We start from the raw sequence: 24,729 nt of genomic DNA, 5'->3' as shown, positions 1-24,729 counted from the left end.
GGTTCCACTGCCCCAGGGGAGCCAACCGCGGAAAGGAGGGGCGCGTTTGAGGAGAAAAGAGAAAATCTCCATCCGGGAAGGTGAGAGGATGGGCTTGTGGGAGGGAGGAGGCACTGGCGGGCGGACCAGGGAGAGATTTGTGGCCACCAATGAAAGTCAGCCTGGGTCAGCCTGCTGGTGGGCCTTCCCCCCGCCCTCGGTGTCCCACCCACCTGTCCCATGGGGGTCGGCCGGGAAATGAGTGCGTGGCCAGGAAAGCGGGACCCTGCTTTGGAGCCCGCGGAGACTCCTGCAGCTGGAGGGTGTCGTGGGCTTGGGGGACCCCAGAAGACGCAGGTCTTCCCCCAGATCCTAGGGGAGCAACGGCGAGAGCAGTGGGCTGCTCCGGGCTCCGGGTGGCCGCGGGGTTGGGGCCTCCAAGGGGGCGGGGATTTGGGGGCGGTTCCCCTGCGCGGGGCGGAGCTTCGAGGAGGTGAGGCGGGGCCTGGGGCGGGGCCTCGCGGAGGACCTTGGGAACGGGCGGGGGTGGGGACCAAAAAGGGGCGGGGCTTCGCGGGGGTGGGGCAGCGCTTCGCGGAGGAGGCTTGGAGGACGAGGAGGGGACAGGGCCTGGGGCGGGGCTTCGTGGGGCGGGGCCTCCGGAGGGGCGGGGCCTGGGCGCGGCTGGGGTTCGGCAGCTCGCTGGGAAGCGCTGCTCTAGCTCGGGCAGGCACACGCGGCTCGGGAACGGTGCGCCGGCTCCACCCCCGTCCTCCACCCGCCCGCCGCGCACCCACCCCTCCCAATTCCCAGAGCCGGGGCTGGGGCTCGCGGCGGCGGCGGCGGCGGCGGCGGCGGCGGCGTATCTAGGCTGGGCTGCTGGGCGCGGGGCCAGGGCGGGCCGGGAGAGGCTGCTCCGGCGGCGGATCGCGCGGAGGGCGGTGGCCTGGGCCGGCCGAACCATGGCGGCCCCGGAACCGGCGCCGAGGCTGGCCCGGGAGCGGGAGCGGGAGGACGAGAGCGAGGACGAGAGCGACATCCTGGAGGAGAGCCCCTGTGGTCGCTGGCAAAAGCGGCGGGAGGAGGTGGGCGCGGGGGTCGGGGGCACGGGGTGACAACGCCCTCCCAGAGCCGGAGGGGCCTGGAGGCTGCGCGGGGCGTGGGGGAGCTGGGAGAGCGCGGCGCGCCGCGCCTGGAAGCCTCTCCACGGTCCCTCGCGGCCAGCGCAGCCACCCCTGGACCCCTTTGGCCTGGCGCCCGCCCTGGGATTCCCTGAGGGCCAGTCTCCTCCTAGGACCACCTCCCCATGCCTCTGGACTCAGCCGCTAGGTTCCTGGGGATCCCCCTCGACCCCTTGAAACCGGCTCCAAATCCCCTTAGCCCAGCCCTTGGATAGGAGCCCTTGGCTCCTGGGGGCAGCTACCCTCCAAGCCCCCACCTTCCCGCAGAGTGGCTCAGGGCCTACAGTCCACGCTTGGGCCCACTGGAAAGGTATGGACAGGGACCAAACCCTCACCCGCAACCTGACACACACCAGGGCACACATACCCCCTTATTCACTCCCCAGGTAAACCAGGGGAACATGCCAGGGCTTCAGAGCACCTTCCTAGCCATGGACACGGAGGAGGGGGTAGAGGTGGTGTGGAATGAGCTCCACTTCAGAGACAGGAAGGCCTTCGCGGCGCACGAGGTGAGGCCGCTGCCCCCTCCTTATCCTGCCTGGGTGACCACCTGCTGACCACCCAGAGACCACCCTCCCTCCCCAGGAGAAGATCCAGACTGTGTTTGAGCAGCTGGTGCTGGTGGACCACCCCAACATCGTGAAGTTGCACAAGTATTGGCTGGATACCTCCGAGGCCTGCGCGAGGGTGATTATGAGCGAGGCCCCGGGCAGGCAGAGGCCACAGCCAGGTGGGGTGGGCATGGGGACGAACCCGCAGCTGGTGGAAATCCTGAGCTCGCACCCTGCAGGTCATCTTCATCACAGAGTACGTGTCATCAGGCAGCCTCAAGCAATTCCTCAAAAAAACCAAGAAGAACCACAAGGCCATGAACGCCCGGGTATGGGGAGCGGGCTGGGGCAGCCACGGGGACAGGACTGGGTTGGGGCAGCCTCGGGGACTGGGATGGTGAGGGGGTGCCCAGTGGCCTCGGACAGGGACTGGGCGAGGATGCGGGGCGGGCTCCGCAGGCCTAGCCGCCTCTCCTGCGCCCACCCGACGGAGTCGTGCGTCCGCCGCCAGGCCTGGAAGCGCTGGTGCACGCAGATCCTGTCCGCGCTCAGGTGAGGGCCTGGGCTGGCCCGGGCGCTGCGCCGCTGAGCCCCCGCCTCTCCAGAGCCTCCTGACCGGCTCCTCCTACTCTCCCCTCCCCAACCTCTGCAGCTTCCTGCACGCCTGCAGCCCCCCTATCATTCACGGGAACCTGACCAGCGACACCATCTTCATTCAGCACAACGGTCTCATCAAGATCGGCTCCGGTGCTGGCGGGGCAGGGCTGGGCGGGGGACGGGGCAGGGGAAGGTGCCTGCAGCCAAGGGCAGAGGAGTTCTGATGCCCCAGCAGCTAACTCCGCTCTTTCTCCCACCCCTCGGCAGTGTGGCACCGAATCTTCTCCAATGGTAAGTGCGGACTCTGGGGGATGGGGTCTTGGAGAGGTCCCGCCCGCTCAGCCTTTGCGCCCTCCACAGCGCTGCCGCATGATCTCCGAAGCCCCATCCGTGCTGAGCGAGAGGAACTTCGGAACCTGCACTTCTTCCCCCCAGAGTACGGCGGTGAGTGGCGCTGGGTCTGGGCGCCCGGTGCCTGCCCTGTGCTTCTCTCCTATCCGTCCTGTGTTCTCTCCCGTTCAGAGGTGGCCGATGGGACCGCTGTGGACATCTTCTCCTTTGGGATGTGTGCGCTGGAGGTACTGCCCCCGCCCTCCACCTTGTGCTCTGCCCTCCTCCTAGCTGTGCCCTGCCTGGCTCACCTGTGTGGTCCTTTCCCCTGGCTCTGTGCCCCAGATGGCTGTGCTGGAGATCCAGGCCAACGGGGACACCCGGGTCACAGAGGAGGCCATTGCTCGCGCCAGGCACTCACTGAGTGACCCCAACATGCGGGTAAGCAGCTTGCCCTGCCCCTCCCCAGCTGGCTCACTGTGTTCCAGGCAGGCCTGGGAGAGCATCACAGTTTGTGCAGCTGAGGGGTATACCAGCTGGCTGCACCCCCACAAAGAGGACCTCAGTGGAAGCACATACTGGTTCCAGGCCTGAAGTCCCTAAGGGGTCAGCACATTCTAAGGACAAGAAGGCAAGAGAGACTCTCCCTCTGTGGCTGCTATCACCATGCCCGTTTTATAGATAAAGAAACTGAGGCTCAGAGGAGATGAGTCCTTTGCCTGAGGCTTTAGAGTAAGTGGTGGAGCCAACATCTGCACCTGGGTCTGCTTCACTCCAAGTCCTTGACTTCAAGCTTCTAGGAGGTGATGAGGCTCCAGCTTGTGGGGGGACATGGTGGGTGCCAAGCAGGCAAAAAGAGGTATGGGATGGAAGCTGCATCCATAGGCCCCTCTGCTCGGAGTCCAGACTTAACTCCATGGCCTCAGGAAATGGGGGTGCCTGGATGGGGCTGGTAGGGAGCTGGAGCCGGGCTGGGCATGGATGTGGACAGAGTGGGGAACCAGCAAGGTCATCTCCAGTGTTGGGCCTGAGATGAGCCGATCAAAAGACCATGGGTAGCGAGAGGCAGAGCCTGCAGTGAGCCGAGATCATGCCACTGCACTCCAGCCTGGGAGACAGAGCGAGACTCCCTCTCAAAAAAAAAAAAAAAAGACTACGGCTTGCAGGTGTGACTTAAAGATCATGGCTCCTACTCCCCATGATTTTTGGGAGGTTGAGGGAAGCAGAGCATGGTGCTCCAATCCCAGAACCCAGCTGTCCTCAAGCCCAAAGGGCCAGGTCCTGGCCTGGCTGCTGCCAGGACTCCTCCCTACGGGCATCCCTGCATGTCCTGTATGTCCCTGAGGAGGAGGGATGTGGAGAACTCAGGGACCACCTCTCCTCAAACTGTGGGGCCAGAGCAGAGAGCCCTGCACACCACCAGCCTCTCCTCCCCATGCCCCAGGAGTTCATCCTTTGCTGCCTGGCCCGGGACCCTGCCCACCGGCCCTCTGCCCATAGCCTCCTCTTCCACCGCGTGCTCTTCGAGGTGCACTCGCTGAAGCTCCTAGCAGCCCACTGCTTTATCCAGCACCAGTGTGAGCAGCAGGCCAGCCCAGGGGGTGGCCGGGGAGGCTGAGGTTGGGATGTGGAAGGGGCCCTGCAGGACCCACGGCCTGAGCACACCGCCCTGATGCTCCTGTGGCTGCAGACCTCATGCCTGAGAATGTAGTGGAGGAGAAGACCAAGGCCATGGACCTGCACGCGGTCTTGGCGGAGCTTCCCCGGCCCCGCAGGCCTCCGCTGCAGTGGCGGTGAGCAGTCAGCACCCAGAAACCTCCCCTCCCCACGCCTCCCCTCCCCGCGCCCCTGGCCAGCCCCTCACGTGCCTCCCACCTCCACGCCAGGTACTCGGAAGTCTCCTTCATGGAGCTGGACAAATTCCTGGAGGATGTCAGGTAAGAACTGATGGAAGGGTGGGGGCCAGCAGCTGTCAGGCCTGAGCCCCCAGCCACCCCGGTGTGTCTCCAGGAATGGGATCTACCCACTGATGAACTTTGCAGCCACTCGGCCCCTGGGGCTGCCCCGTGTGCTAGCCCCACCCCCGGAGGAGGTCCAAAAGGCCAAGACCCCGACGCCAGAGCCCTTTGACTCTGAGACCAGAAAGGTGAGTCCCCTCTCTTGCTGCTCAGTGCCATCCCTCAGACCTTCTAGCAGCCTGATACGAGGTTCCTTCTCCCAGGGCCTGCGTCCCCACAGCCCAGCTCTCCTCCTGGCTGCCAGAGACCAGATCCCGGCTGACCCCTGTGGGGATGATGGGGGTTGTAGGACAGGCTGGACACTCTCCTTTTCCGGGAGGCTCCCTGTCCCCTCAGATCCTTCCCCTGCATCCTGCTGCCTGGCCTGAACCTACTCCCAGCATCCTGCCTCCAGAACTCGCCCAGGCTCTTCCACCCTGCCAGCACTCTTCCCCCCACCCCCCACCCTCCCATCCCCCAGCTTGTGCTGATTCCCAGACATCTATGTCCTGGTGTCTCCCCAGACTTTTCTTGCAGCGCTGCCTCCTGGCCAGTGGCCTCTCTTGGTGCAGTGCAGCCAGAATTTATGTCCTAACAGGCAAACTGCCTGCTCCTGGCTGCCCGCAGAGATCATGGGAGTCCTCAGCTGATGCCCAGGCGCTGGGAGGCCTGGTCCTGCAGGCACATTGCACTTCGGTGCAGTCCCGTCTCACCCAACCTCCCTTTCCCCGTGCTCAAGTTCCCTCTTTGTTCAAGTTGTTCTCTCAGCGGTGAAAGCTCCTATTCAGCCTTCAGTACCCAGCACCTAATGTCGACTCTTCTCGAAGCTTTCCTTAGCTCACCAGGCCACTAGCAGTGAGATGGGCTCCTCTTAGAGATTCCCCCCTTTCCAATCTCCGCTGTCCCTTCCTGGCCCCTCTGGGGCCGTGGCATGTGGTCTCGCTGCTGGGTCTGTGAGTCCCGGCCTTCCCCCGCTGCAGGTCATCCAGATGCAGTGCAACCTGGAGAGGAGTGAGGACAAGGCGCGCTGGCATGTGAGCGGGGCCTGGGAGGGCAGCGCTGCTGTGGGGAAGGCGGGAGCATGGCAGACCCCCAAACCTCCAGCCGACCACGCCCCGCCGCCTCCCCAGCTCACTCTGCTTCTGGTGCTGGAGGACCGGCTGCACCGGCAGCTGACCTACGACCTGCTCCCAAGTAGGCTGGGCAAGGGACCTGGGCGGCGGGCGGTGACCCCGGGCAGCGGGTGGCTCAGCGGCCTCATGCCTTGCCTTACACCGTTGCCGCAGCGGACAGCCCTCAGGACCTCGCCTCGGAGCTTGTGCACTACGGCTTCCTCCATGAGGTGCGCTGGGCGGTGCAGCGTGGCCTGGCGGAGGGGGCAAGCGGGGCAGGCCGTGCCCCTCCGTCCCCCATGCCTCCCTCGTTCCACAGGACGACCGGATGAAGCTGGCCGCTTTCCTGGAGAGCACCTTCCTGAAGTACCGTGGGGCCCAGGCCTGACCCAGTACCCCAGCCCCTGGGGACCATGCTGGGGTGCTGCCCAGGCAGGCCATGTGGGGGAGACCCCAGCATCGCGGGGCTGCTCTCCTCCGTGTGCCTGGGAGCACAAAGGCCCTGCTAGTGAAGAAACCCCCGCCTCCTGAGAGTGGGGCTGACCCTGCCTCGGGCGCCGCGGGGTTGGGGGGTGGGTGTGGGGGAGCCGTTAGGCCTCCCGGGTCCTTAGGTTCAGGGCTGCCCCCAGGACTCCTTCCCATATCCTCCATTCTCCACCCTGAGTTCCTACCCAGGCTGCCTGGCCAGGGCCACTGCCTGCTCAGCATGCAGGAGGCTGCCCTGCAGGGAGCCCCAGCTCTGGGGCTTGGGGGTGAGGGTCAGCCCTGGACAGACCTCTGCCCAGGGAACTGCTCCATGGGGTCTGGGAGAGCAGCCATCCCTGGCTGGCACCATAGACCCACACAAGGAGCCTGCACAGCAAGCCAGAGGTGATACACCAGCAGGTGTCAGGCATGGCACTGGGCACAACAGGGACCTGGCAGGAGAAACAGACCACAGAGAGGTCTGGAGTTGAGGCTGTCATCAGCAAAGCCCCTGGTCCCACACAGCTCTGTCCTGGAGCCACCTCTTTGGCCCTTTACCCACCCCGAGACCAGAACCTGCAGCCCCTCTACAGATCTCCTCTGGCCACTGCAGCCCCCCGAACGGGCTTTTTCTCTCCTGCATTCCCTGGCCTGGAGAGGTCAGGGCCCCACATTCCCTCGCTCCTCAGATTCGCACCCTCTCCGTGTTACCTCCCGCACCTCCTCCCTGGGGCACCTCCTCCCTGGGGCACCTCCTCCCTGGGGCAGCTCCTCCCTGGGGCACCTCCTCCCTGGGGCAGCTGCTCCCTGGGCCTCTGAGGATGTCAGCTCCTGGCTCCCTGCCTCTCTCCCACTGCACTCCTGGCTCAGTCTTACAGGTTTCTATGCCCCCATGGATTCTACCCCTGCCTTCCTGGCCTCTTTGATTCTTGGCTTGCCTCTCCTCCAATTCCAAACTTAGTGAAATGGCCTTAAACATTTTAAATTGTATGTATAAATTTAGCACAATCATGCCTTTTTAAAAGCATTTCAAATGTCAAACCAGGAAGGCACACCACTGTATTAGTTCTATACTGCTGCTGTAAAATTTACCACAAACTTAGTGGCTTAGAACAACACAAATTTATTGCAGTTCTGTAGGCTGGAAGTCTGACTACAGGTCTCACTGGACTAGAATCAAGGCTGGCAGGCTGCCTTCCTTCCTGGAGGTTCTAGGGGAGACTCTGTCTCCTGCTTCTTCAGGCTGCTGGCGGAATCCACATCCTTTCAGTGGCAGGGCCAAGGTCCCCACTTTCTTGCTGGCTGTAAACTAAGGCCACTTCTAGCTTGTAGAGGCTGCCTACATTCCTTGGCTCTTGGCCTCCTCCTCCATCTTCAAAGCTAGCAGGTTCAGTCTGTATCACGAAACATTTCTCTGGTTCTCTGCAGACAGGAAAGGTTGTCCCTAAGGACTCATGAGATTAGGTTGGGCCCAGCCAGATAATACAGGATAATCTCCTTCCTCAAGGATTTTAATATTAAACACATCTGCAGGACACATTTTGCCATGTAAACTAACATTCACTGGTTCCAGGGATTCAGGAAGGAAACTCTTTTGTTGGGGAAGGGTGGCATTCTGCTGACCACAGCACCCCAACCAAAAGCCAAAAACCAAAGCAAGACTTACTAACGCATATCAAATAAATTAAATGTGCAAAATAGTGAATCTCAGTTATCTTAAGTATTGCAATACGATTTACAAAATTATTCTAATTCTCACACCTTCCAACTCAAAATTAGCAATCTAAAATAATCTCCATATCCTAGATGGAAACCCTCATGTGAAACTGTCTGATTACGCACGGTCCTAAATGGTTTTAGTGGCAAACACATAACATTGTACTACTGATTAAACTGAACTTAAAAGCATCAATACTACCATTGCTGCACTTAATCATGTCTCTGTTGAATTCTTCCTTTTATCTTTTCAGAATTTTATGTGTATTGTTTTTAAAGTAGAATGGGGTTTTTTTTGTTTTGAGGCCAATAATAAATAATAAATGCAGGCTCCTACTCTGATCCTCTCCAAATTCAACTCTCTTAACTGTTTCTTCAGGCATTTGAAATCCATGTTTTTCAAAATCATGAGCTTTTAGTTCTGTTTATTAGTTGTCTCACATTAGGTGTCCCCAGCCAGCATCCTCTGGCAGGAGGGTGGTCACCTGCCTCAATCTCCTGATGCAGCATCGTTCTAGTGTGACGGGCATCACAGCTGCATGGGTGTTATTACAGCTTCATTACCACACGTCACAGGAGAGAACAGGGTGTTCTAGGATGGCATTTCTTACACAACTTTTTGTTTTCCCTGGAGTTAATAATTGCCTATTTTTTGTTTGCCTGGTTTTCTATATGTGTTTGTCATCGATTCATCTTTAGACTTTCCTGCAAAAGCATGAGCATCCTCTCACAGCTTAGGACTCATCACATAACTGACTGCTCAGTTTCTTCTGGAGTCCCCACTGTGCAAGGCCCCTGCCCAGGTTACTTGTTCTTGGACTTATGGTCCAGCTGTCAGCATGGGTTAACTCTTCACCAGTGTCCTGCAATGCTTTCCTTTTCCTTCATTTGCTCTGTTTGAGAAGGACCATCCTCCAAGTTTCCTGAGAGGGTGCATAGGAAGTTGTGGAGTCTTTACCTGTTTGTCTTTATGCTAACCTCACATATGCTTGACAGTGTGACTAGTTACAAAAAGCTTGGCTTGGTTGAAAATCATTTATTCCCAGGATTTTGAGGGTGTCATGTCATTTTCTCTAGTTCTGAGAACTCTTGTGCCTTTCTGAATTCTGACTCTTTACCTATGATCTCTTCTGTTTTCTTCTTTGCCCCATTACTTTGGCAATTTTGAATGATGTGTCTTGATATACAACTTCCCTTTCACCCATTGTTCAGGAAACATGACTGGCTCTAGGAAATTTTCGTGATTTATCTCTTTGTTGATTTCTCTCATTTCCTTATTTTCTGGACAATTTATTTAGATGTTGGGTTTCTGTTTTTTGGGTTTTTATTTTTTGTTTTTGTTTTTTGAGACAGGATTTGGCTCCGTCACCCAGGCTGGGGTGCAGTGGTATGATGACAGGGCACTGCAACCTCCACCTTCTGGGCTCCAGCAATGCCCCCACCTTAGCCTCCCTACTAGCTAGGACTACAGGCCTGGGCCACCATGCCCAGCTGGTTTTTTAAAATTATTTTTTGTAGAGATGTGGCCTCGCTATATTGCCCAAGCTGGTCTTGAACCCCTGGGTCCAAGTGATCCTCCTGCCTCAGCCTCCTGGAGTGCTGGAAAGGCAGGTATGAGCCACTGTGCCTGACCTGGACTTCTCTTTTGAGATGCAGTCATGGTGGTGGAAAGAACACAGGCTCTGGAGCCGTTCTACTGCTGCTCCTGCCTTGTGGTGTTGCCCATCAGTAAAAATGGGTAACAGCTGTACCCATTGCATAGCACAGGGTTGTGAGGATCCCATGAGTGAATGTGTGTAAGAACAGTGCTGGGCACCATGCACCCTGCGTGCACGTTATTGTCAAGGGAAGCTGTTCCCAGAGAGTGGTGCCTGTGGCTTCCCCTGGTGGTGGTGGCGGACCAGCCCCCCACCACCCATCCACCCCCTCCATCGTGGAGGCCTTGTGTGCCAGGCTGGCCCTAAGAGCACCCACCTGTGTTACTGCTATTCTGTTTTCCAGCTATCTGGTTCTGTCATTATACATTCTGGAAGACTTCATCTTAAAAAGCCTATTGAATTGCTCACTTTCTCCTCATGTTTTATTTCTAAGAGCTCGTTCTCATCCCGAGTGTTCTTTCTCTATAGCCCCCAGTTCCTTTTTATTGCCTGTAATACCTCTAATATCTCTGAGAATGGCATTTTAGTTTTCATTTTTCTTTGGCTTCCTTTACTGTGTCTGTTTCTTCTGAGTCCCTTTTCTTCTTTCTCAGGTGTCTGGTGATCCTGGGCTGTCCAGTTGCTTTTAAGAATGAGATGCTTTTAGTGGCTGGGGCTTAGGGCCTGGTGAGCTTCAAGGCCAGGGATCTGGCTGGGCCATTCTACTGGGCAACCCTCTGCCCCCAGCTGCCCTGCCAGTCTTTTCTTTTGAGCTGGGAGCTACTGCAGAAAGGAGCCCTCCTCTCTGAGGAGGCTGATGGCATGTAGGTGGTCAGACCCAGCCCAGGGGTGGAGGTAAGGGAAGGACCCGGAGTCTCACTTACTCCCAGGCTTTCAGAGCCTTGCTTGAGCAGGGCCTCAGAGCTCCTCTCCGAGTTCACGTCTCAGCCACTGCACTGCCTGCCAGCCCCGGTGGGTACGGACAGAGGTCTGGGGTACCCTTTCTGTAGCTGTGTTTTCATCCACGATCCTCAGACACCGGCCTCCATAGCCGGGTGGGCTGGAGTAGCTCTCGCTGTCCGTCTTCGTCCAGCTCTACAATATCCCAGCCCTTTGCCCTTGCAGGGTTTGTCTTTATACAACCCCTTTCCTATAATTTCAGAGGGTTTCAGGAGGGAGGCGGGGAATATGTTGCCCTATTTAAGTAGAGGTGTCTGGATTCCATTCTAACGTTCCCAGGGTTGAAAGGAGGCCTGCCAGGGATGCCTTGTGGCCTCAAGCACTGAAGGTGCCTGAGCTTACAGATGTGGCTTCTTCAGATGACTGAGCTGGGGTCTCGGGACTGGGTGCAGCAGATGGCAAATGTCCAGGACGGGCAGCTTTCCCAGCAGTACTGATAAACACTTTGGGCCATGAAAGCCAGTTCAGGTACTAAGGGGGCCTGTGGCCTGAGGGCCTAGCGACTGATGTCAGCCAACCTACGGTCATCGGTTCCCTGGAAGGAGAAAAGGCTGCCAACTGAACGAGGCTTCCCGTCCCCAAGGATGTCGCGACGCGGGGACGAAGCATCTCACGACGTGAGCCTGAAACACACGGGCCTTTCATCACCCGAGACTCCTCCAGTCCAGGAGGGTCCCGCTCTTTCCCCCGGCCTCCCGGAGGAGAGCCTCTGGACGACGCCCGCGACGGCGTTTTCTCCAAAAAAAAGGCAGGGAAGAGAAGCATAGTAGTGGCCGCAAGAGCGAGGGGCGGCGAGGGGCACCACGCGCTCCCGCGTCGGCCACGCGGCGAGATACGCCCGCCTGGAGTACCCTGGCGCGCGCCCCCGGACGCCCAAGTTGCACGGACCCCGCCCCTCGCCCGGTCAAGGGCACGCCCCTTCCGTCGCCCCTCCCGCGGGCGTTAACCGTCCCTCCCCGCCCCGGAAGCGCGTTCTTACCTCCTTCCTCGCGAGAGTTCCGTGCGCCGGCGCCCAGATCGCGCGAGACCGCGGAAGGAGCAGGAGTGGGTGGTGCGCGCGGCGGCCGCGACGGACGCAAGATGGCGACGGCGACCATAGCTCTCGTAAGTGAGCCCCCCGTGACGCGGGCGGCCCTCAGTTTGCGGCGCCGGGTCGTCGGCCCAGCCTGGGCGCGGAGTGCCTCCTAAGAACGCGACGGTCTTCCCAGTTCCCGCGCGGACTCCCTTGTGTCCCCGGGTCGCGTGAGGCGGGGGCGGGGCGGGTGCGCGCGGGCGGCCGGCTCGCGGCCTCAGCTTCCGGTCTGCGGACCCCAGCTTCCGGCGGGGCGGGGCGGGGGCCCGGGCGCTGCTTGTGGCCCGGGCGCCGCATGGGGCCCGGGCGAGCGAGCTTAGCGGGGTCGCGTTCCTACCCGCTAGGTCCGGCAGGCGAGGGTCGTCGTCCTCCCTCTGCCGACGGGGATGTGCGCCGTGGTTACGACGGAAGCGGGTTCCTGGGGATGACGCGTGGGCCTTCGGGTTGATAGGATCAGAAGGGGACGGGATCTGTAGAAAGGGGTCTGCAGCTCAGAGCTTGGGGTGGCCTTGGCTCACTACGCCTGCAGCTGTGAATTCGTTCTCTGGTGCTGTAGAGAGATCTGGTTATCTCCATTCTCTTGTCTCCACTTGGGAAAGAAGGACGTGCTTTTTCATCCTACGGTTTTTGAGAAATCGCTCTGTGGGAGGATTTGGGGACACAATGGGGAACCAGACAGGCAGTCGGAGGTCTGGTGCCCACCAGAAGTAAGTTCCCACCCAGGGTACCATTTGCTGGGCGCCCGAGGGAACTGCGTGGGCATCCAGAGGAGTGAGTCGCCCCCTGCTCTGCTCAGTGCCCACCTCCCCGGACAGGGCAGGCGTTATTAACGTAGGGGGAGAACATCCATGCACACAACACATGCGCGATGAAGTCTGGTCTTTCCTCCTCACCACTTAGCTTATAGGACTTAATCCCATTTTGGACCTTTCTTAGCCACAGTTTACCCATTTATTACTTGCCACCCTCCCCCCAGCCCACATCCAGCGGGATGGGATAAGGTCTGTTTGAGAAGACAACTTGGGCAAGTGGCTGAAGGCTGGACTGACAGGACCAGGGAGTGTCCATAGACTGCCGTTGCCAGGCCCCATACTAGGGGAGAGAGGCGTTTGCACAAGATCCCTAGCTTGCGAGGGCAGTCCAGTGTGCGATTCACAGGGCTGGCTAACTCCACTTTCTCCATCATGTCCTTTCTCTTGAAGCCACAGAAGTAAGTGATCTTTGAGGGGCACTCCAGAGGGAAAGGAAGTAAGGGTTAAGAACCTGGTGACTGTCTCCAGGCAGCAGAGAGTTGATGGTGAAGGAGGAGGAGGCTCAGAGACAAGGACTGGACACTTGGGAAGGTGGAGGAGGAGAATGGATGCCTCACTCCCCAAGCACCCGCAGAACAGCGCCCTGTGCTCATGAGGGTTAAATGGGGGCTCAGGTCTGCTGTGGCATGGTGCCAGATAGTTGGCATCATTGTTGAGTTGGACGTGGGTCATAACTGACGCGATGAGCGGGTTCTCAGCTGGGGTGTTTGTTGCCATCCAAATTCTGTTGGGTTAACACGTGCTTTTTCATTGCATTAGGCTCCAGGAATGAGCTGTAGCCCGCGGTCTAACCCAGTCCTCTTTTAATCACTGGGATGGAAAGGCTTCTACAAGGGTTATCTGTTCCCCACCATCCTGGTTGGGCACAGTGATGAGAGCCTGCCCTCTGTCTCATGCTGCTTCGGCTCTTAGGGGAGGTTGAATGGAGCAGCTGAACTGAGTAGACAGTGGCTTGGTGGGGAAGGAAGCCAGAAGATGCAGAAGGCCTCCCCTCCCATGGGCACGCCTTCTGCCTGGTGGCTGCAGAATGAGGCCGGCTGCCTCTTCGCAGCAAGGGTAGGTCTTCTGGATGCATCTTTTCTTTTCTTTTTTTTTTTTTTTGAGACGGAGTCTCGCTCTGCCGCCGGGACTGGAGTGCAGTGGCCGGATCTCAGCTCACTGCAAGCTCCGCCTCCCGGGTTCCCGCCATTCTCCTGCCTCATCCTCCCGAGTAGCTGGGACTACAGGCGCTCGCCACCTCGCCCGGCTAGATTTTTGTATTTTTTGGTAGAGACGGGGTTTCACCGTGTTAGCCAGGATGGTCTCGATCTCCTGACCTCGTGATCCGCCCGTCTCGGCCTCCCAAAGTGCTGGGATTACAGGCTTGAGCCACTGCGCCCGGCCTGGATGCATCTTTTCACTTTGACACGTGGCTCCATTCTTCTCTTCACTGACAGCCCGAACGGCTTTCATTTGGGGTCATCACCCTTGGGGTTCCAGTTTCTTTCTTCTGGAGGTCCCAGCCTGCAATGTCACCTCCTAGAGAGGCCCCCTGGATGCCGTGGCCTGGCACACCTCATAGCCACTTCTTTCCTAACCTGTGCTTTTTTAGTACACACAGAAGTCATCTTTGATTTTGGCATTCTTTGCTGGCAGTTGACACCAGGCTCCTGAGAGAGACATCTTTCTCTCTTGTGTTGTTTCTGCTGCCTGTGCAGTGCTCAGTGTGGAGCCTGGGCACGCAGGAAGCAGTGTTCATTGTGTGAAAGGAACTGACAGATAGAAAGCAGTGTCCTGCAGCCAGCTCTGCCCTGGGTATCTGACGCTAGATGTTAACAATACTGACGATTGCTGGAACCTGTGGCTTGCTTTGCTGCTTTTCGTGTGCAGGGACTGCAGGTTGTGGGGTTAGGCAGAGGGATGGGGGGTGCCGGGGTTTCACTAAATCTTCACAGTAGCCCTAGGAGACAGGCCGTCCCCCTTCCCAGCTGAGGAGCCTGAAGCCTTGGGACCTTGGGACTTTCGGTCATTCGCTCCACATGACTTTTTGAGACGGAGTTTCGCTTTATCACCCAGGCTGGAGTGCAGTGGGGTGATCCTGGCTCACTGCAACCTCCGCCTCCTGGGTTCAGGCAATTCATGGTAGCACCTCAGCCTCCCCAGTAGCTGGGATTACAGGCGCCCGCCACCATGCCTAGCTAATTTTTGTATTTTTAGTAGAGATAGGGTTTCACCATGTTGGCCAGGCTGATCTTCAACTCCTGACCTCAAGCAATCCATCTGCCTTGGCCTCCCAAAGTGTTGGGATTACAGGCGTGAGCCACTGTGTCTGGACACATTACTTTAAAAAAATTTTTTTTCATGGAGATGGCATCTTGCTATGTTACCCAGGCTGGTCTCAAGTGATCCTCCTACATCGGTCTCCAAAGTGCTGGAGTTACAGGTGTGAGCCACCACGTCCATCCCCTACATTGCTCTTCTTGTCTTCTGATGGAAATACTCCTCGTTGCTCTGGGCTGAGGAAAGGCGGTCCCACAGTTGGCACCTCAGAGCCCCTCTGCTGCACCGCCCCTCAAAGGGGCTTCCCATTCCTCTGAGCACTGCTGCCTGGTGCTGGGGGACATCCCGACCATAAAGCCGCCATTTTCATCGCCTAAAGATGGCAGTACGTGACTAGCTGCGATTATAAATACCACTTTCCTCCAAGCTCTCCCAGTGTCTGGTTAGCACAGAACCCTAAGCTCCATGCAGCTAGGAACTTCCATCTGCCAGGAATGGCGTGGGATGTCCTGTGTAGAATGCACCGGTGTGCCAGCTTTTCCCAAGAAAAAGTTTTTCTGAGCCACATCCCACTGTCAGCACTGTTGTGGTTTACTTGTTGGTTAGTGCAGTGATTTGGGGGAACAGGAAGTTACAAAAGCGCCCCTCAGTTCACCCTGTTCACGGGTATCTGGAGACGACCTGAAGTGATCTCTTGCTGTGGGCAGTGAGAGGCAGCCTTGGCTGGGCACCGTGGCCCACGCCTGTAGTGCCAGCATTTTGGAGGTTGAGATAGGTGGATTGTTTGAGACCAGCTTGGGCAACATGGAGACCCCCATCTTTCCCAAAAATACAAAAATTAGCCGCGTGTGGTGGTGCATGCCTGTAGTCCCAGGAGGTGGAGGTTGCAGTGAGCTGTGGTTGCACCACTGCATTCCAGCCTAGGCGACAGAGCCAGACCCTGTCTCAAAAAAAGAAGAGGCAGCCTCTCCTCTGACTGTACATGCAGTGGGAGGGGCCGCTCTTTCCGGGGTACAGTGTCTAGGCAGCGTGGGGCTGAGTTGGGCAGCTAGAGCACACCCGTGCTGGCAGCGTCGGGATTAGTTCTCGGCACAGGCTGGGTTGACCTTCCCCAGTGCAGCTGGGCTTGTGCTGCTGCCCCTCCTCTGGAGGCTGGAGGACCTGGGACGCTCTGGTGGGTCAGCCCAGCCTCTGGCTTTGCCCGCATGGCTCCAAGGGTGGGCACACTGATCTCTTCTGTCCTTAGATACTGTGGGTCTTATCCTTGAGCTGGGAGCGGGTTGACTGCATGCTGCCTTGGTTCTTCTTGTGCATCCTCTGAGAAGGTAGAGTAGGTCTCAAGACCCTCCACCATCTCCTGACCCCCACAGTGTTACCCGTCTCCTGCCCGTGGCCAGCGTTTGCCCTGCCATCCCTCAAGACCATTGTGGAGCTGCTACTCCCTTCTGTGCCCCTTTAGGTGTGGGTTTTTCCCAGTGCAGAGGCCAAGCTCTTGGCCGTCCTCCTGGGAGACTGCTCTGGATGGTTCTGTTGCCGGGGAAGGGAGGCCTGCGTGTCCAGACCCCTGCCCACCATGCTGCTTAAAAGTGTCTTCAGGAGAGAACTGGGACCTGGGCTTGGCCAGAGCCTGTGGATGGCGCTGGGGCTGGGGCTGAGTTGTGGGCTGGCCAAGGTGTGTACAGGTTGCCAGGAAGGCACCCCTGCTGCCTCAGGAGGACATGGGGGACACCCAGCCGGTTCCTTTGACCATCCAGCCTGCTGGCAGGAGAGGATGGCTTTCTTTTGCCTGGAGCAGGAGCACAGTGCTCTCTATCCTGCTCCCTGCCCCTGCTTGGACTTGCTGGCAGCCCTGGCGCAGCCCAGGCTCCGCTCTGCTTCTGACCAGCTCCCTGGGCGTGCTGACGGGTGTGAGGCAAGGGCAGTTTGGGCTGGGGGGTCGTGTCGGGAATGCATCCCTACCCGGCCTCCCTTGTTTATCTGTGAGGAGCTCAGCCCTTAGCTCGGGAGGAGAGCAGGCCTGGGCGGTGGGGTGGTGTGCCTGTCCGTTAAAACATCTCCTTCCTGCCTGCAGCAGGTCAATGGCCAGCAAGGAGGGGGGTCCGAGCCGGCAGCGGCGGCGGCAGTGGTGGCAGCGGGAGACAAATGGAAACCTCCACAGGTACTGACCTTAAGCATCCTCTCCCTCAGGCCCGCCCACCTGCCCGCCCGCCCGCCTGCCCGCCTGTGCGTCCCTGGGCCCAGAGAGGGCTGGCTGGGGGCAGGGCGGGAGGAACCTCGGGAACCCTTCTCTGCCTCTGGGCAGACAACTGCCCGCAGGACCACGGCCCTTGCCCTGCGCCAGTCGTGCACCCTCCCCACCCAGCCACTGAACCAGCCTTTGCCCTCTGCATCTGCCCTGCTCCAAGCACCAGGCAGGGCCTGTTGACAGTCTGGCCGGGCGGGGATGCCGGGGCCTGGAGCTCATGCGTTCTTAGGCATCTTGCAGGAAGGGTGGGCCAAGGTTTCTAGAATGTGCAGTGCTTTAGGAGCCAGAAATACAGATTTCATTTCAGACCTCTGTGTTTTACTTTAAATAAAACAACGAAGCAACGCGCACATCAAAGCGCGGGTCTGGTTGGTACTCAGCCCTCCCCATCTTTTTTCGGCCCCAGGCTCCAGAGTGGTTGCGGGTGGGTCTTGGCCTGTTCGATGGCCCAGCCTTGGGAGCGGGTCCTCTCGGAGGTGGGGCTGGGCCTGTGGCTGTGTAGTCGGTTCTTTGTGCTTCTCCATGGTAGTGTCCGCCGCCAGAGCATTCCAGCGGGGCCTCAGCAAGGTGGCCTGGGTGGCCTCTTGGGGCTGGGCCCTCCTCTTGGTCCCCCAGGCACGCTTCAGGGGTGGGAATGGGACATGGTATGCAGCCTGGATCCTGGGAGATGTGGGGGCTGGTGCTCCCTGGCCCTTGGCTGGCGCCCAGCCCACCACGGGTTGGTGGGAGAAGGGCCTTTTGTTTACCAAGACAAAGAGGAGATTGAAAAATGTCTGGGGGTTGAGGGGATTGGCATTGATTACCATGGTGACAGCCTGTCTCTCCAGTCCCAGCCTCTGGCTCTTGGGCCCTCTTTCCCACTAAGGAGGAATGGGCTTGGGGCCAGCTGTGAGGGTGCAAGGACAGGTCTAGTGTGAGCCGGACTGGGCACCTGGTGCCACCCACAGCCAGCCTTTGACCTTCAGGGACTGGCTGGGGCTCCAGTTGCCTGGGGAAGGGTCTCCAGGGCTTCTTGCCCTTTGAGCCTGGGCCAGCATCCCAGCACTTGGCAGGCAGGAGGGGTTCCTGGGGCTTGGGCCAGCCTGTCCCTCCTGCCTCCCGTGTTCCTCTGTCCTTGCTTTGTCCTTGCCGGGGACCCTTCTCTCTTCTCTGCTGCCCCTCAAGGCTGCATCTGGAAGTCTGGGAGGGCCCAGTTGGTGGGCCAGTGGTCTTTGTGCTTGCTGAGCTGGGGGACAGGCACAGGCATGCTGTCTGCCCACCCCACACTCTGCTGGGCCTGCTGGCCATGCCTGCCTGCTCACGCAGGTGCGTTCTTCCCTCTGCAAAAAGCTTAGAGATGGATTTTGACAGAAGGGATGTAAACATAGTCCTGGTTGGCATCAGCTTGGGTCTGGAGTGGCTGTGATTGCCCGAGGGCCTCCTGGTCCCCAGGCCCACCTGGCTGGGGCGCTGGTGGGTCTACTCCTGGCTTCTCCCAGTGGGCCAGGCACAGCCCATGCAAGAGTGTCTGTGAGTGAGCTGGAGCCCTCTGCAGGGCTCATGTGGCCCGAGAGAGGCCTGTGTTCTCTGGGAGGTGTGCACAGTGCCTGCGGGGACCGGGGGGGGCGCAGGAGAACACTGTTGGGAGAGAGGCCCTTGTATTTGCTCCTTGGGTGGTCCCTTGAAACTCCAGGGAAGCTGAGCCTGTGTCTGTGGCAGGGACTGTGAGGAATCCCGGAGGAGCCTGGGAGCAAGGAGTCCCAGAATGTCCAGAGAGCGCTGGCCCTTTTCTCCTGCCTTCCTGCCTTGGAGGACAGCTGAGGCTGGCCCTCCTGCAGGGCATGTGATAGCAGCTCTGGAGTCAGACTGACAACAAGGGGCTGGACCCCTTTCCTGCCTCCAGCTGTTTATCTTGGTGGCACCCGGGGAGGCCACTGTGGCCTGGGCCCCACAACTGCTCGGTTAGGCCCAGGGCTTCCAGGGCACCTTCTTGCCTCAGTCTGTTCTACCCCATGGGTCCTGGGGGAGACAGCAGCCTGGGCTGGGGACAGCAATGTCAGAAGGGCAGGCCTGAGTCCAGGCCAGGCAGGGGATAGTCTGTGCTAAGGCCCTGTCTCTCTGGGAAGGGGCTGGGCCAGAGCCCATGTGCAGTGTTTGGGAGACAGGTGGGGTGGCACTCCTGGGGCCGTGTGAAGGAGAACTTGAGCTTGCTGTTGACAGATTCCCCTGCTCCCCTACCAGGGCACAGACTCCATCAAGATGGAGAACGGGCAGAGCACAGCTGCCAAGCTGGGGCTGCCTCCCCTGACGCCTGAGCAGCAGGAGGCCCTTCAGAAGGTGAGCACGGACCTCCCAGGGCACTGCAGGTGTGGGCCAGTCAACTGGGGGCAGGGGCAGGGTGCGGGGCAGGCCTGTCTCCCATGGGCCGGGCCCCCAGTGCTCCTCACTGCCACCTCTCTCAGGCCAAGAAGTACGCCATGGAGCAGAGCATCAAGAGCGTGCTGGTGAAGCAGACCATCGCGCACCAGCAGCAGCAGCTTACCAACCTGCAGGTGAGCCCCAGCCGGAGCCCCCACCGCCCTCCCCACCACCACCACCATCTCCTCCTCTTCACGCTCTTCCTCCTCCTGTGCCTGCGGCCATCCCCGCAAGCTGTCACAGTGCTCCGATTCTCAAAGACTCATGCTCGGGACCCCCGGGGTCCTCTCTGAGGCACGAGTGGCCCAGCCTTTCCCACCTGTTGCTCGCTGGAGCTCCTAAAGCGCCGCAGCCCCTTTCTTGGCTGCTTGGCTGTAGCTCTATCCTGTTCCCCTTCCTGGTCTTCACACTGTGGCCTCTGGTCTCCCCCGTGCTTCCCGCCCCCGCTGTGCACAGCTGATGGTGGCAGCATGCAGGGCGTGGGCCTCCCTGCCCCCGTGGCTTGGATAAGACTGCTCAGGCCCTCACCCCTGCAGTGAGTCCAGACCACCTGGGCTCAGCCCCAGGACTGAGGGGTCAGTCTAGAGGCACCTGCCCTGGGGCCCTGCTCTAGGCCTGTGGCCGGAGGCTGCGATACCTTCGTGGGAAGAGGCCGGTGTGAGGCCGACAGGTTCCTGGGCCTCGAGCCTCACGCCCCCCGCCCAGCCCTCAGACATTCACGCTGCCAGTTGTTGTCCTGGCCCTACACTGCGCTCCACTGCCCTCCTCCCTCCCTCCCTTCCTCCCTCCCTCCCTTCCTTTCTGCCCCGGCCGGCCCAGCTGCAAGGCTGCAGGGCGGGGCACATGGGGCGCTGCGGCCCCCCTGGGCAGGTGCTGGCGGCCGGCAGTGTGGGAAGGCAGGCGGCCTCCCTGGCAGGGCGGGGACTCCGGGCCTTGCCGCTGTCTGCGTGAGGTGTTGACGAGAGCGGGAGACTGCTCGGCTCCAACAGACTGAACTCTGTCTTTACTGTCTTTCAGATGGCAGCAGTGACAATGGGCTTTGGAGATCCTCTCTCACCTTTGCAATCGGTCAATAGAAATGCTCACTTCTTCCGGGGCTCATGTCCTTAGTCAGGGCTAGAGGGGGGCAGTGCAGCCCACGTGCTGGGGACCTTGCTCCCCTGGCCGGCCCTGCCCGCCAGCTCTGGACGAGCGCAGCAGAGCGCCAGGCGTGGTGGGGCCAGTGGTGTGGGCACCCACCCGGGACCGCCCCTGGGGAGGCCTCCATCTGCTCTGAGGGCCCACCTTAAAACTAATCGGCCAGGTAACTGCGGAGGGCAGCCGGCCAGGGCGGGTAGCTGCCGGCACCAGGCCCGTCTGTGCCCACGCCGCCTGCACGCACGGGGTGCGCCTACGGCCTCCAGCCCCGTCAGTCTCCAGGCTGCCTGGCTCTTGGGTTGGGGTCAGGCCCCTGAGGAGAGAGGGGTCCTAACTCATGGCCCCATCCGACCCTGGAGGGAGGATGGATGGATGGGGTGGGGGTGGGGGGGCCCAAGCAAGCGAGGGAAGGGCAAGCAGCGCCTTGTGCCTGGCTGTCAGCAAGGGGCAGAGGCCATGCAGCCAGGGCGGAGGAGGCAGGGGCCGTGGCTATGGCCTTCGCTGTGGTGGGCAAAGGAGTCTGGGAAGGAGGCGCCCCTCCCTTCCCCCAGAGGCAGGCTCAGGAGGAGGCCAGGCCCCATCTCGGGGATCCTGAGGGGAAGATGTGGCCCCTTCTCTGGGAGCCTCTATTCAGAGGGGGCATCCCTGTGTGTGTGGCTCCCATGGGGCAACACACGCCTTGTTCTCTCTGGGAAGCATCTGAATGGGAATCTGGGCTGGGGGTCTGGTCAGGGAGAGAGCTCTTGACCTGCCTGGGGGTGGGGCCCCACACTGAAAAGGAGACACAGCCCTGTCTTGGGGGAACATGACCTGAGGGACAAGCCTGGTCTTGTGTCTGGGGAGCCTGCTGACTGAAGGGGATGTGATTCCACCTTTGGGGGGCCTTGCTCTGAGTGGGGAGCCTGAGGTCTGTTAGGGGCCCAGTTGAAGGAGCACACAGTCTCATTTTCAGGGAATGCCTAGTTTGAAGGAAGACTGTCACCTTGGGAAGTCCCTTGATGTGGAGCGATGCTCCCAGGCCCCTCTCCGTGGGCTGGGGAGGTTCAGCCTGCATTAGGCCAGCTGATGTCTAAAGAGGGAAACTGGTCTCTGGCCACAAAGCCTTGTGTGGAGAGGGGCAGGGCCTGGCTCCAGCTGCCTGCTTTGCCTGTCCTGGCCCACAGTCTCCCTGTGGCCCACTGCCTGTGGCTCTGGAAGTCCCCTGCCTGGCATGTCTCCTGTGAGGTGGCAGGGGCGAGAACCCGTCCCTGAGGGGGTGGGGAGGTCCCTCAGCATCACAGCCAAGCTCACAGCCAAGGCCCTGGACCAGCTAGGCCTGTCACCTCACCAGCTCCAAGGAGCCTGAAGGCTTCTCTTAGGGTCTCTGCTACCTCATGGTGCCCCCGGGGGCCAGGCCAGTGGTCTCGCCTGGGCCCGCGCTCGGCTGTGGGCACAGGCTCCAGGCAGCTCCTTTGTGAGGAGTTGCAGGGTACTGGGAAGGCACAGCATGAGCCCCTCCCGGAGTTGGCCCCGCATGAGCAGCTGCTCCTCGTTCTTTCTTCAGGGAGCCCCCATCTGGCTCCTCAGCTCCTCCCCTGGGGTCTCTTCTGGGCAGTGGCTGCCCTGTCTTCTGACCTCCTCTCTTCTGGCTACCAAACCAGTGGGTCCCTCCAGCTTGGATGGCTCCTCCTTCCCTCTTCTGTCGTGGTCCTTGGCTGGGACGGTGGGAGGATCTCTCAGCCCAGCCTGGGATACCCAGCCCCCAGACTGGAGGGTGGTCTGGGTGGGAGGGCGCGCAGCCCTGCCTCCTGACCATCTGTCGGCTTTGCTGCCACAGTCTGCCTGGGACCTTGGCGGGCTGGGGTGCGTCCTGTCCTGCCGCTGGGCCTGGCCTGCCTTCTTTGGGTGGCGGGGTCCTGCGACCCCCTCACCCTGACTGCAGGGATGGAGCCCGCACCTCCCTGCCATGTGGGGAGCCCTCCCCACAGCAGGGCTGAGTGGGTGGGCCAGGAGGGGAGTGGGCTGCCCAGCCTCCTGCCGCCCCTGACGAGCCAGCGGTTCTCTCCCCTCTGTCCTGCTGCAGATGGCGGCTCAGCGGCAGCGGGCGCTGGCCATCATGTGCCGTGTCTACGTGGGCTCCATCTACTACGAGCTGGGGGAGGACACCATCCGCCAGGCTTTTGCCCCCTTTGGCCCCATCAAGAGCATCGACATGTCCTGGGACTCTGTCACCATGAAGCACAAGGTCAGCAGGCTTGGTCTGCCCTGGCCACTTTGGGCTCGCCCCCACCCCTGGGCTCGCACATCCTGACAGGTGTGTCCTTGTGTCTAGGGTTTTGCCTTCGTGGAGTATGAGGTCCCTGAAGCTGCACAGCTGGCCTTGGAGCAGATGAACTCGGTGATGCTGGGGGGCAGGAACATCAAGGTGAGGCAGGGAGCCAAGGCCTTGATCCCACAGGCATGCAGGGCTGCCCCTCCATAGAAGCCTTTTGTGGCCGGGCCTGGGTTGACAGGTCTCTCCATCTCGCCGCCTCTTCCCCAGGTGGGCAGACCCAGCAACATAGGGCAGGCCCAGCCCATCATAGACCAGCTGGCTGAGGAGGCACGGGCCTTCAACCGCATCTACGTGGCCTCAGTGCACCAGGACCTCTCAGACGATGACATTAAGAGTGTGTTTGAGGCCTTTGGCAAGATCAAGTCTTGCACACTGGCCCGGGACCCCACAACTGGCAAGCACAAGGGCTATGGCTTCATTGGTGAGCTGGGGCGGCTGCGGCGGGATGGGGGCCAGCTGAGGCTGGGGCTGGCCCTGCTCACTGCTCCTCCTGCCCACAGAGTACGAGAAGGCCCAGTCGTCCCAAGATGCTGTGTCCTCCATGAACCTCTTCGATCTCGGTGGCCAGTACTTGCGGGTGGGTAAGGCCGTCACCCCGCCCATGCCCCTGCTCACACCGGCCACGCCTGGAGGCCTCCCACCTGCCGCTGCTGTGGCAGCTGCTGCAGCCACTGCCAAGATCACAGCTCAGGTGAGGGCCCACACATCTGTGTCAGCTTGAGGGTGGGCGGGCCGGCCCCTGATTCCTTGGAGACTGATTCAAGGTGGTCTTGAGTAGTCAGACCAGGGACTGAGCATGGTGACCTTTTGGGTTGCAGGAAGCAGTGGCCGGAGCAGCAGTGTTGGGTACCCTGGGCACACCTGGACTGGTGTCCCCAGCACTGACCCTGGCCCAGCCCCTGGGGACTTTGCCCCAGGCTGTCATGGCTGCCCAGGCACCTGGAGTCATCACAGGTGAGTCTAAGCGGTACCAGATCCTCTCCTCTCCTGTCCTGGCATCTCTAGGCTCGCTGCCCTCAGCTGCCTGGCCCTGTTGGTCTGGGCACAACCCTCTGAGCCCAGGACAGGCCATGGCTGGTCAGTTCTGTGCCTTTCTGGGAAGGGGGGTGGTAGGGAGTGACTGATGGACCTGGTTGGTTTTCCTGCAGGTGTGACCCCAGCCCGTCCTCCTATTCCGGTCACCATCCCCTCAGTGGGAGTGGTGAACCCCATCCTGGCCAGCCCTCCGACGCTGGGTCTCCTGGAGCCCAAGAAGGAGAAGGAAGAAGAAGAGTTGTTTCCCGAGTCAGAGCGGCCAGAGATGCTGAGTGAGCAGGAGCACATGAGCATCTCGGGCAGCAGCGCCCGCCACATGGTGATGCAGAAGCTGCTCCGCAAACAGGAGGTAGGCAGAGGGGTGGGGTGGTGGCCAGGGGAGAGGGGGGGAGGTAGGGGTGGGGCCACAGCGCTCAGCTGTCTCCCCTGCCCCGGCCCCACAGTCCACAGTGATGGTTCTGCGCAACATGGTGGACCCGAAGGACATCGATGATGACCTGGAAGGGGAGGTGACAGAGGAGTGCGGCAAGTTCGGGGCCGTGAACCGCGTCATCATCTACCAAGAGAAACAAGGCGAGGAGGAAGATGCGGAAATCATTGTCAAGATCTTTGTGGAGTTTTCCATGGCCTCCGAGACTCATAAGGCCATCCAGGCCCTCAATGGGCGCTGGTTTGCTGGCCGCAAGGTGGTGGCTGAAGTGTACGACCAGGAGCGTTTTGATAACAGTGACCTCTCTGCGTGACATTGGCCCCTCTCCCCGGACTTGCACTTGTTCCTTGTTTCCTCTGGGTTTTATAGTGATACAGTGGTGTCCCCGGGCCCGGCGCGCTGTGCCCAGCCCGGCCTATAGTGCGGATAAAGGTGCGGATGCTGCTGGCCCTGAACGTCCCTGTGTCTGCCATCGCTCCTGTCACCCATCCTGGGTGTGTGTC

At 60.2% G+C, this 24,729-nt stretch overlaps 2 protein-coding genes and 1 long non-coding RNA gene across 18 annotated transcripts; 2 read left to right on the top strand and 1 right to left on the bottom strand.

Annotated features, from left to right (window-relative positions):
• The first annotated feature begins 649 nt into the window (after positions 1-649).
• NRBP2 (nuclear receptor binding protein 2) lies at positions 650-6,267 on the top strand. Of its 7 annotated transcripts, none has more exons than XR_004435231.1 (18): positions 790-1,064; positions 1,547-1,669; positions 1,746-1,847; positions 1,951-2,040; positions 2,223-2,263; positions 2,364-2,458; positions 2,576-2,599; positions 2,669-2,752; positions 2,831-2,886; positions 3,108-3,269; positions 4,083-4,215; positions 4,329-4,431; positions 4,525-4,575; positions 4,681-4,784; positions 5,616-5,669; positions 5,766-5,829; positions 5,922-5,977; positions 6,067-6,211. XR_004435231.1 is itself a non-coding variant. In XM_033202568.1 (18 exons), exons 1-18 carry the CDS (start codon positions 942-944, stop codon positions 6,133-6,135), a joined length of 1,500 nt encoding a protein of 499 aa, XP_033058459.1. In that variant the 5' UTR covers positions 790-941; the 3' UTR covers positions 6,136-6,163. The 7 variants fall into 7 exon arrangements, 6 of the variants coding, with proteins under 6 accessions (XP_033058454.1, XP_033058459.1, XP_033058456.1 ...); XM_033202568.1 differs by lacking the exon at positions 3,108-3,269 and adding an exon at positions 2,984-3,079 and having other exon boundaries at positions 4,649-4,784; positions 6,067-6,163; XM_033202565.1 differs by having other exon boundaries at positions 4,649-4,784; positions 5,616-5,829.
• A 1,950-nt stretch (positions 6,268-8,217) lies between these two features.
• Positions 8,218-11,706, bottom strand: LOC117078994. The gene is made up of 2 exons (XR_004435237.1): positions 11,505-11,706; positions 8,218-11,148 (listed from the first exon to the last, which is right to left on the bottom strand). It is a non-coding gene; the product is annotated as an uncharacterized LOC117078994 (long non-coding RNA).
• PUF60 (poly(U) binding splicing factor 60) lies at positions 11,522-24,681 on the top strand. Of its 10 annotated transcripts, none has more exons than XM_033202572.1 (12): positions 11,522-11,629; positions 16,740-16,826; positions 19,134-19,229; positions 19,355-19,444; positions 20,328-20,378; positions 22,510-22,671; positions 22,759-22,851; positions 22,969-23,182; positions 23,262-23,452; positions 23,580-23,715; positions 23,910-24,145; positions 24,240-24,681. In XM_033202572.1, the coding sequence occupies exons 1-12, from the start codon at positions 11,606-11,608 to the stop codon at positions 24,537-24,539; spliced, it is 1,680 nt and encodes a 559-aa protein (XP_033058463.1). In that variant the 5' UTR covers positions 11,522-11,605; the 3' UTR covers positions 24,540-24,681. The 10 variants fall into 10 exon arrangements, with proteins under 10 accessions (XP_033058463.1, XP_033058465.1, XP_033058467.1 ...); XM_033202573.1 differs by having other exon boundaries at positions 11,549-11,629; positions 16,743-16,826; XM_033202578.1 differs by lacking the exon at positions 11,522-11,629 and adding an exon at positions 11,889-11,941.
• The last annotated feature ends 48 nt before the right edge of the window (positions 24,682-24,729 follow it).

Source organism: Trachypithecus francoisi, unplaced genomic scaffold (assembly GCF_009764315.1).
Source record: "Trachypithecus francoisi isolate TF-2019V2 unplaced genomic scaffold, Tfra_2.0 Lachesis_group7, whole genome shotgun sequence".
Lineage (NCBI taxonomy): Eukaryota > Metazoa > Chordata > Mammalia > Primates > Cercopithecidae > Trachypithecus > Trachypithecus francoisi.
This window is presented reverse-complemented; position numbering and strand designations above follow the sequence as displayed.

Excerpts from the sequence above, each read along its gene's own strand:
- NRBP2 (XM_033202563.1), top strand. The coding sequence starts at position 942 with ATGGCGGCCCCGGAACCGGCGCCGAGGCTGGCCCGGGAGCGGGAGCGG. Across the intron at positions 4,785-5,615 it reads TTGACTCTGAGACCAGAAAG|GTCATCCAGATGCAGTGCAA; the intron begins GTGAGTCCCCTC and ends CCCCCGCTGCAG. Across the intron at positions 5,978-6,066 it reads ACTACGGCTTCCTCCATGAG|GACGACCGGATGAAGCTGGC; the intron begins GTGCGCTGGGCG and ends CTCGTTCCACAG.
- PUF60 (XM_033202570.1), top strand. The coding sequence starts at position 16,242 with ATGCTGCTTAAAAGTGTCTTCAGGAGAGAACTGGGACCTGGGCTTGGC. Across the intron at positions 20,379-22,509 it reads CTCTCTCACCTTTGCAATCG|ATGGCGGCTCAGCGGCAGCG; the intron begins GTCAATAGAAAT and ends GTCCTGCTGCAG. Across the intron at positions 23,183-23,261 it reads CAAGGGCTATGGCTTCATTG|AGTACGAGAAGGCCCAGTCG; the intron begins GTGAGCTGGGGC and ends TCCTGCCCACAG.